Below are 10,922 nucleotides of genomic sequence, written 5' to 3'. Positions count from 1 at the left end.
GTATTTTCCTTGTTTTTGAATTCATGCTGCATACCAAACCTTCTCTCTCCTGAATAGCTTTATACTTCAAAAATGTTGAGACTTATAGTTTATACACTCAACAGGGAAGATTTGACATACCATACCGTACAGGGAGAGAGCTTACAGACATTCTTAAGTATCACTATTTCCATTCACCATTTTACTATCCAAGTATTTTAAGCAGTTCTGAACCTGGGTCAGTATCATCTTATCTGGAGAAAAACAACTAAAGAACTGACATTAAAATCAGTTGGAAATTTGGCTTAAAATACTGAAACCATTTGAAAATATTTAATCAAATTACTTTCAGATACATTTTATAAACAGTTATAAAATTCACAGCTATGAATGGAACCCAGAGCCATTTCAACAGATTTTAATATATGGAACAAAGAAAATAATTTTGAATGAGCGAATGAGTGCAAAGATAGACATCAAAGCGTCTCCTTGCCACAATGGATATGGATTCACACTGTGTATCGGCGGCGCCAGTGCAAACTCCCAGCATGCAATGTGCTTCAAACTGTACTGTTGGCAATTGTTTCCACTGCAAAATTAAGTTTATCCTTTTGTTTTGCACTTGGACAGGAGTATGGTAGTGAAATAAAGAATACTTTTGAGGGGTCCATCTCCTTAACTGTGTGCCAGCTCTTTTATATGGATGCTCCAGTCTTCCCAGTTCTTTGTTCATTGAGATGATAGTACAGGAATTTAGTTTTTTTTGTATTAATGGTAAGGATTTGCAGAGTTCCACAGATGGCCAGGCCTAGACCAGCTCTTAAAGGCCCAGTAAGACAGACATGGATTTTATTTAATCCATTTCTTGCACCCCTGATTTATTGCCTCCACCCCTGCAGGAGGGTAAAACACCGGTGGTGGACACAACAGCTCAAAAAAACTTTTGGCATATGAAGTTTCAACATGGGAATGGTATCACACTGCCCCTGCTCATATTCCCCACGTGTTCTGTGTGTCCTCAAACGTCTTCATCACTCATTTTTCCCCAATTACAAACCAACTCACAACCGAGAGCCAAACTTTTGAGGTTTCCTTTTTTTTTGTTTCAATTTAGCACTTCTCAGGTAAACCAGTGCATGATTTGTGCTAGGAATCAACAGTATCTGATGATGTATTCCCTCCCCAACCTCAGATGTCCTACAGAAATACATGAAGGAATAAATGGATGATTCTGTTTTCTTTCTTTCTTCAAGATGATTTTAAACAGATGAAGGGGAACCTGTGTTATCAGAACTGATACCACTTCTTGTCTTTGTACTTCAACATCATCTAAAAAAAAAGAAACAAAAAAAACAAACATGTATAACAGACAAGTAACAAATTTCATCTTAAAGTGTCTCTCTCATCAAACATAAATGAGGAAAGGCATCAAACTGCTCTTACAAACTTTAGCTCTATGTAAGGATAAAGAGAAAAGAAAAAGTTATTTCTTGTGCTCTCTTTACGGTTGAAAAGAACAAGTCCTACTGTTACGTATCATTCCTAAGAATTCTCGTGGATCTGAGTCAGAAATTTGGGTCTGCAGAAAAAGAATGGAGGTCCCCCAGGTTTTCTGAAGGATCTGCTCAAAAGATATTGCACATTCAGAGCTTGTAATGTGCCTCTAATGAAGCTTATAGCCTAGGAGCACAAACCTTCAACAGATAGCTAGAAGCGCCTTCCCCTCTTCTGAGGTGCACGTTCACATATGAACGAGAAATGAAGGCTAAGGGGAAGAGCAGAAAGAGTTTGTCAAGACAGAATTTAAAGGTGATGGTTAAGGGCATAAGAGGTTTGTATTATTACAATAGAATATAGGGTTATTGTACCCTATAAACTTTATGGCAAGCTCCAACTTGACTGGATGGAGGTTTTATATAATAATTAATGTCTTTGGATTGCAAATCAACTGGAAATCAAGTCAGTTTGAAGGCATGTATGTTTAGGTATTTATGTATATCCAATAAATGAAGCACCACAATCTATGATCTGCAGTAAGATAATTCTGCACACTTCCCAGATGAGGAGGCACTGCTGCTTTTACATTTTAGACTCATTGAGACTTGAAAACCTTTATAAAAGTATTAGAAAAAAAATAATCTGTCAGACAGCATAATGAATATTCTAAGGCATCAGCCAGGGGTCAAATCCTGCTTCTTTCACCAATGTTCCTTGTGATCTCGGGCATATGTCACACTTCATTTACTCAAATAGCCTCATTTAGTAACACCCATTAACATTTTAATGCAGTTTAATGTGATGTAAAACCCACTGTTTCAGAAGCAAATCCATGTGATTCACATGTGTATCATATAGGCATGTAAATATGGGTTCAGAAAGTTGCTATTTACGTGTAGAGATCCACACCAAGCAGTGAGTTCAAGGAGAATGCCTTGGGTGGGAATACAAGTCTATTGAGAAAAATTCCATGTCAGGTTTTACATCATCTCAAAGGCACATGCGAGTTTATAAAAGTGCTCATTTTGGCAAAGGCTTTACATGAGTGATTAAGGAAGCCATTCTTGTCAATTCCATGTTAATTTCCTCCAAGATGAAACCAAATTAGATTTGTAAAACAGTGCAGCCGACAACGCCATGTGCCGCCATTCAGTTTTTGTCTATTTGCAGAAAGGCTGCTCCCGCTCCAGGTGCTGGCAAACACATATGCGCTTTTCAGAAAAGGTTCTGTGTCGGCAGTTCCATTTCTAAAACACCACTGGAACTGAGCACGATCCACCTGGATGCCTCAAGTCCACTCTCTACCTTCTATATAAAATGGGGTTCCATGTACAAGTGCCATTATTCTTTATGGGGCCTAGTTAATAAACACATAACTTATGTTAATGCCCATTATAAAATGACGCTCTTAGACTGTAAGGTCTATAGAGCAGGGACCTACTAACTGTACCTGAATCTGATCCCATTTTCTGCTCAGATTTTGAGTAATTCAATTTAAAATTCAAATCCAATGGCAGGGTGGTATAGTTGATGCGATTACGTGATCTCACCAAAGATTTCAACAAACATAAAAAAATTCCAACTAAACTGCATTGGTTTCTTTTAAAAACATGACATTATATAAATTTAACATGATACAAAGTGCAATAAAATATTTTGAAGCACTTCAGCCACAATGCATTCTGTGTTCACAACATTTTTAAAGTATATCCTGTCAGGTGATACTAATTACCATGACATACTGTCTTGTAATACAACATGATAAAACTGTGTTTTCAATGGCCTTACCTCATGAGCGTGTTTTGAGAAAGCATCAGCACTCGCTAGCATAGCAGCTGTTCTTTCCTCCAGTTCTCCTAATTTTTGACCTCTTTCATCAAGAGCCATCCTGGTGCGTGCAAGTTCTCCAACTACTCCGGATGCTGCCCCTTTAACCCCTTCAATGCCACCGGGTCCTGGGATATGCTGGGCAAGGCTTCTGGGTGGCTTTCCAGCTGCTGATTCTCCAACTGACATGGTGAGAGAGGAGGACACCAAAGAAAGCAATTTGATTCAGAGGAAAAATAAAAACTTCAGCATCAAAAAAGCTGTTATGACTATGAAATCAGTTTTTGGTGCCAATTCTCAGTTCTACATAGGGTAGAAATATTTGCCCTGATATTTCACAGAGGGATCTTGGACATTCTTTAATTGTCTAATCTCATCAGAGGTTTCACGCTCTTTTCTATTCCATGATGACCACCAGCACTGACTTGAAAAAATTTTCCTTTCATCTTCAGAAACAGTATCATTTCAGAGCACACCCACCATTTTATCTTTACTATAACCTTATAGGAATGGACATTCATCTGAAACAAATGCTGTTCACTGTCAAGAGCACACACTATCCCCTGGATTCTATATAGCATGCCTAGAGACCTGCACCAAAATATTTACGTATTCTATAACAGCATGTGTAACTTAATTGCCTTAGGGGTCCTTTTACAAAAGTGCATAAGGGCCTATCGGCATTATTGCCCAGCTACCATGTGCCCCGAGCAGTAATTCTGAATTTGGTGTGCGCTGAAAACACATGGTAGAAAATATTTTCTATTTTATACCGCATGGCGCTACCCAGCAATAAACAGCAGTGGGCGTGCACTGTATGCCTATTGCTTGGGTAGCGGGTGAGACCTTATTGCTACGTCAATGGGTGGCGGTAAGGTTTCGGGCGAAAATGGATGCATGCTGGTTTTTATTTTGCCACATGTCTATTTTCTGGCCCCTTAAAAAAAAAGCCCCTTTTCTAGGATGCAGTAAAACTGGCCGGGTGTGCACCCAAAAGATGCGCTCGCACTGCTGGCCACTTTTTTGTACCGCAGCTTAGTAAAAGGACCCCTTAACAAGCTAATCAGCTTTGATAACAGCAATTAACAAGCAATAATGAGAACTAATTGGCAAGAACTAGAATTTACGCACACAACTCGCTAAGCGTATTCCAAAATGCATTGCACCTAACTTTTAACGTGTGCAGGCAAAAGATGCATGGTTATAGGTGGGGCAATGGGATTTTGTGGGCGTTCTGAAATTTATGCACGTAGTTAAAGATTTAGGCTCATTGTGCCTAAATCTACGTGCTGGAATTTACGCCATGTTTTAATTGGTGTAAATGGATGTGCACAGTTTTAGGCACTGGGATATCAACTAAGCATATTCTATATACTGCACCTAAATCTAGGCGCTTATAGAATACGCTTAGGCAGAAATGTTTTCTACGCGGATTTTTTAGGCACCATATATAGAATCCCCCAGTATGTGCACACAGTGCATGCTCTCCTTAAACAGTGTACACTATTTGTACATAATGCACACTCTTTCTCAACAGCACATGTATGAGCAATAGTTTGTGCATGCATTGAGAAAGAGTGTACACTCTTTAAGGAGAGTGCACATTATCCCTCAAATTCTTTTCTTTAGTTCAAATCTCTCTCTTTTTTTAAATTTTCCAGAAAAAGAAACACAAGAAACAAGCAAACAATAAACCAACAAAATATAGGTATCTGAGGTAATCATATGAAATTTCACATATGAAGCACAAAGTCATCCAATTTAGCTCAATATTTTTTTGAGACACAACCATCTCTCAGCCTTTCAAGCAATACCCCTTCATATTTATGATATAGGCATACAGTATTCCACCAATGCATCATTGTCAAATGAGACGTATCTTTCCAGTGTGTCACAATATGTTTCACCGCAAGCACATTTAAGGAATCAAAGAGCCTTTTATGGGCTTTGGCTAGAGGTTGGGTGAGGCCTACTCAATTCCAAATCACAACTCTGTACATAAGAGGTCCCTGCAGAGCAAAAATGGCAGAAATATTACTCAAGAAGGTACAAGTATTTACCATATGTGAAAAAGTACCTATCTGTAATTTACATGTCCAACATCTGTTTTTGCTCCTGAACTATATTTACTAACCTTGACTGGAGTTCAGTAATACTTGTGGAGAAGGAAATAAGAAAGTTGCCGAAAGGATGCAGTTCTTAAAAGACATTAACCAAATTTTATTCCACCTGTATAATCAAGATCCCTTTCCCAAATACTCTGTATACCCACCAGAGGACTCTTATTAGTACAATGCAAATATTTATAAAATTTTGAACCAGCACGGGGTAGGTGAGAAACCCTAATAAGAGCACTAGGAAGGGGTCATTCTAAAGATACATCTGAGAGGTACAGACCACTGTTGGCAAGGGAATGGTGTACTTTGACCCACTGATAGTGCTGATTGGCCAGTAGGGCATACCCACCCACTATAAGCTGATGGAGATACAATATCCCACACTGCTGCCAAACCTTCTTGCCACCTTTTCATGAATCCAACACAATTCAGCATTGGCCATCTTCTGCTTTTGAATGGAATATGATAGGACACGGCCGCAAAGTACAGCCTTAAAGATGTCCCAACAAACAAGAACAGATGTATCCCCAGGGTTGTATATAAATCATTATTTATTTATTTAAAAATTCCTATGCTGCCTACAACTAAGTGGCTCACAATAAAATGTACACAACAAAATCATCTTACATCAATCAAAAAACTAAAAAAATCATCCCCACACTTTTACAAAAAGGTGTGTTCAACAATTTACAAAACTAAATCATACTGTTACACAATCTTAGAGTGCCAGGTAAAATATTTCAAACCTGTGAACCAGCTATGGAAAAGGCTGTCTTCCCAGTACAGGCAAATTTCACAGAATGCAAATCTTTTGTCTCTAACAACATCGTATGTTCAGACCGCAAGTTGTCAGTTGTCAGAAATTACCGAATATATTGTAGAAATTCCTCATCCTGCTATAAACCTACATTAAATCACCATTGTCATGAAATACGAACCGTGAGTTGCCTATCAAACACACAACTCACTGCTCCATGGCCATGGTTGAAAAAGGGGTATAATGTGTTGTTAACAAACGTTTGGAAACCAAAAAGTAGTCCAAGCAGGAGTGTCATGAGGAAGTGAATAAAAAGTGAAATCATACGTGGTTGGATTCTGAGAGTTCCTCCTTTCCTAGAAGTTGCATCAAGTCTTGTAAAGCCCACTGACAACTGGTGTCATGTAGTCGGACTTTAGATCTACTTTCCTGAATTAAACTGAAGTTCCCATCTTTGATTATAGGCAAGTTTCCATCCTCAAGAACAAGTTCCATCATCAAGGATCTAAAAATGAAGCCAAGATCACAGTCGGGGCATATACAGCTAGACAGCGCACAAGCTGGCTGAATATTTGCAAAGTAACCAGTGCCCATCGCAGGGGCGTAGCCAGACACCCAATTTTGGGTGGGTCTGGGCCCAAGATGGGTGGGCAGAAGAACCCCATCCCATCCCATAGGTGATTTGGTCTCTCCTCTCGCCTGCATGCCATATGGTCTCTATCCCCCCTCTCCTGCACACCTTTTAAATTTCAAATTTTCACCGGCAGTGAGGAGCAACTAATACACACTACTCATGTAGGCCCCACATCCTTCCCACTGATGCAGCTTCCTGTTTCTGCATAGGCGGGAATACGTCAGAGGGAAGGCTGTGGGGCCGGTGTAAGCAGTATGTATCAGTCGATGCTTCCTGCAAGCAAAGATCTGCTATTTATAAGGTATGCAGGAAGGGTAGTTGTTGGGAGTTTTCAGCTTGGGAATCTCTGCTGGCCACATCATAGGTGTGCTGCTACTGGTGGGCCTGAGCTCAAAGTGGGTGGGCCTGGGCCCACCCCAGCCCACCCTTGGCTACGCCACTGGCCCATCGTCCTTCAGGGTCCACCTTATGCAAGAGTAGGATAAAGGGATTGTTTCAACACAGCAAGATCTCAATTCCTGCTTTATGATGGATCCCAGATGCATAAGCCAATATGCAATAGGACTTGTCAGTAAGTTTTTCAGCATATTTGAGACGTGTCTCTTCATGATACACGTGGAGGGGCATAATCGAACGCGAATGCCTATCTCCATGGGTGTCTATGTCCAAAAACGGGTACGTGAAGAGGCGGGACAGACCGTATTTTCAAAAAAATGGACGTTTTTCAGCTGGGCGTTTGTTTTTTTTAGCGATAATGGAAACTAAAAACGCCCAGCTCAAAAACGTCCTAATCCAAGCCATTTGGTTGTGGGAGGAGCCACGATTCGTAGTACACTTACCCCCCTGACATGCCAGGACACCAACTGGGCACCCTAGAGGTCAGTGCGGTGGACTTCAGACAACGCTCCCACATGCATAGCTCCCTTACCACGGGTGCTGAGCCCCAAACCCCCTCCCCCAAAACTCACTACTCACAAATGTACAACACTACCATAGCTCTTAGGGGTGAAGGAGGCACCTACATGTGGGTACAGTGGGTTTTGCAGACCTCCCATTTACCAACACAAGTGTTACAGGTAGGGGGGGATGGGCCTGGGTCCGCCTGGCTGAAGCGCACTGCGGTACCCACTAAATGTGCTCCAAGGACCTGCATACACGCAGGCCTCTAGGACTTGTTGCTGCTATATAACATTGGCACACCAGTTGACACCTGAAGACTAATCTCTCCGAAAATGTCCTTTATTGGAATAAACACACTTACTACTACTACTACTACTTAACATTTCTAGAGCGCTACTAGGGTTACGCAGCGCTGTACAAATTAACGAATAAGGACGGTCCCTGCTCAGAAGAGCTTACAATCTAAAGGACGAAATGTCAAGTTGGGGTATATGAGATTTCCTGAGAAGAGATGTAGTGATTAGGTGCCGAAGGCGACATTGAAGAGGTGGGCTTTGAGCAATGATCTGAAGATGGGTAGGGAGGGGGCCCGGCGTATGGGCTTGGGGAGTTTGTTCCAAGCATGGGGAGAGGCGAGGCAGAAGGGGCGAAGCCTAGAGTTGGCGGTGGTGGAGAAGGGTACTGAAAGGAGGGATTTGTCTTGAGAGCGGAGGTTATGGGTAGGGACGTAAGGGGAGATGAGGGTAGAGAGGTAAGGAGGGGCTGCAGATCGAGTGCATTTGTAGGTGAGTAGGAGAAGCTTGAACTGTATTCGGTATCTGATCGGAAGCCAGTGAAGTGACTTGAGGAGAGGGGTGATATGAGTATATCGGTTAAGGCGGAAGATAAGACGTGCGGCAGAGTTCTGAATGGACTGAAGGGGGGATAGATGGCTAAGTGGGAGGCCGGTGAGGAGTACTCACAGTTAACTGCAGATCAGAGGTTGTGCCCCACTGGCAACGAGTCTCCCTGGTACTAAGATGAGCAGTAGGTCAGAGCTGGCAGAATGCTGTACAATGCCCTCTTTCAGCCACATTGAAGGGAAGATCTAAGTTCTGTAGCGTGGCTAACACGTGAAAGGGATCTAAAACTGGCTTACAAAAATGGCCACTACCTCATGGACTACCAGAAACAAAACAGGGCACACTCTGACCCAGTAAGCAGGGGGAAAACACCATGGGAGTAGAGCCTACCAACATCGTGAGCATTTGCTACAAGCTAGTGGAATCACGGAACCCAATACCCTACACCCACTACACTGCATTGCTGATGTGACTCTGCAGTGCCCTTAACAGAAAAGGTGTCACACTCACCCGAGAGCCACATCAGAACCAGGGAAAGGCTGTCAGAGGATAGAACACATTCTGATGTCATGGAGGGTGGGTACCACAAACCAGGACTCAAAAGCCACCTACTGCGAGTAAGTGTAGTAATAAACAGTTATTTCACCCGTATGTGATCAATAATTTTTATGTGTAGAGTACCCTCAGATATAAACCACCGTGACTGCAGTCAATAATGCTGCTACAACGTGGCATAGCACTTCTTTCATTGGGTAACTCTTACTATATTTTTTTTGGTAAAGAGCAACCTCTGCTCATATTTTTTTGCATCCCAATCACCACAGTGCTATAAAATCACTTATATATTTGTTTAAAAAATTACATGTACTAGGTGAAAAAAACTGTACACTTATCTCGTGAGTTCTTGCCCCTCTGGCAGAACTATGTTGCCTTGCTGAAACAATTAGCAATTGCCTTCCCCTGGATCCGCCAGAGGGGCAAGAACTCACGAGATAAGTGTACAGTTTTTTTCACCTAGTACATGTAATTTTTTAAACAAATATATAAGTGATTTTATAGCACTGTGGTGATTGGGATGCAAAAAAATATGAGCAGAGGTTGCTCTTTACCCAAAAAAATATAGTAAGAGTTTACCCAATGAAAGAAGTGCTATGCCACGTTGTAGCAGCATTATTGACTGCAGTCACGGTGGTTTATATCTGAGGGTACTCTACACATAAAATTATTGATCACATACGGGTGAAATAACTGTTTATTACTACACTTACTCGCAGTAGGTGGCTTTTGAGTCCTGGTTTGTGGTTATTAGCAGTTGAATGTTACCAGAGACATTGATATTGTGAACTCGTTTTCTGATGGAGGTGGGTACGGCATTTGAGGCTAGCATAGAGGCTGGAAAAAAAAGTTTGTAAAGTGGTTTTTTTTTGGTGGGAGGGGGTTAGTGACCACTTTCGGAGTCCAGGGAGGTCATCCCCATTCCCTCCAGTGGTCATCTGGTCAGTTGGGGCACTTTTTTGGGACCTGTTCGTGAAAAAAAAAGGGTAAAAAAAAAAGTGACCCAAATCATGGTAAAAATGCCTTTTTTTCAAATATCAGCTAAAGACGCCCATCTCTCCTCGGCCGATAACCATGCACCAGTTCTGCCTTCACCCAGCCTCCAACACGCCCCGTCAACTTTACCCGTTCCGTGACGGATTGCAGTTGGAAATGCCCAAAATCGGCTTTCAATTTATACCGATTTGTGCGCCCACGGGAGAAAGACGCCCATCTCCCGATTTGGGTCGCAATATAGGCGTTTTTCTCTTTTGATATAAGCTGGATAGGAGAGCAGTTTCTCCCTCTTGATGGGATTATTAAGACCTTTAATGTTCAGAGTGGATTTTTTTTTTTATAGAGGAGCAAAATAATAAAAATAGATCTATATCTATCTATAACTTTTCAAAGATAAATGCAATCAAAGACAAACTTTGAAAAGGTAAAGACGGTGGACAAAACTTAAACAAGATTAAATGTACAATTAAGATACAAAAACATAAGAAAAAAAATAAACCACAAGTTTTTCCACTTAATAAGTCCACATTATGGGGAGATCCAAGAACACAGTACTAGAGGAAGAGAGTAATCAAAAGGAAAATGAAAACTATCGTTATAGCAGGATACTAATCCATAAATCAAACAGCTCAGTGTAACAATTGCAGAAACCTGTATATGTTAAAAAGAGGGAATAAATAAACCATTACTCTTCAGAAAACATTCCAGTTGAGATGGTTCACAGAAAACATAAGAATGATTTTCAAGGACTAGCACACATTTACATGAGTACCCAAGTCAAAACTTCCCACCCATGTCTATTAATTGTTGCCAAAAAA

General features: G+C 41.2%; 1 protein-coding gene across 1 annotated transcript in view; it reads right to left on the bottom strand.

Annotated features, from left to right (window-relative positions):
* Positions 1-284: 284 nt before the first annotated feature.
* Positions 285-10,922, bottom strand: part of STXBP5 (syntaxin binding protein 5) — a 789,999-nt gene continuing 779,361 nt past the window's right edge. Inside the window, exons 27-28 of the mRNA XM_030194976.1 lie at positions 3,265-3,485; positions 285-1,308 (exon numbers count right to left, since the gene is read on the bottom strand). Coding sequence (XP_030050836.1) covers positions 1,267-1,308; positions 3,265-3,485 — 263 coding nt within the window. The 3' untranslated portion in view covers positions 285-1,266. The remainder of the gene's footprint in view (positions 1,309-3,264; positions 3,486-10,922) is intronic.

Source organism: Microcaecilia unicolor, chromosome 3 (assembly GCF_901765095.1).
Source record: "Microcaecilia unicolor chromosome 3, aMicUni1.1, whole genome shotgun sequence".
NCBI classification, from domain to species: domain Eukaryota; kingdom Metazoa; phylum Chordata; class Amphibia; order Gymnophiona; family Siphonopidae; genus Microcaecilia; species Microcaecilia unicolor.
The sequence above is the reverse complement of the archived record's forward strand: the minus strand, read 5'-3'. Positions and strand labels throughout refer to the sequence as shown.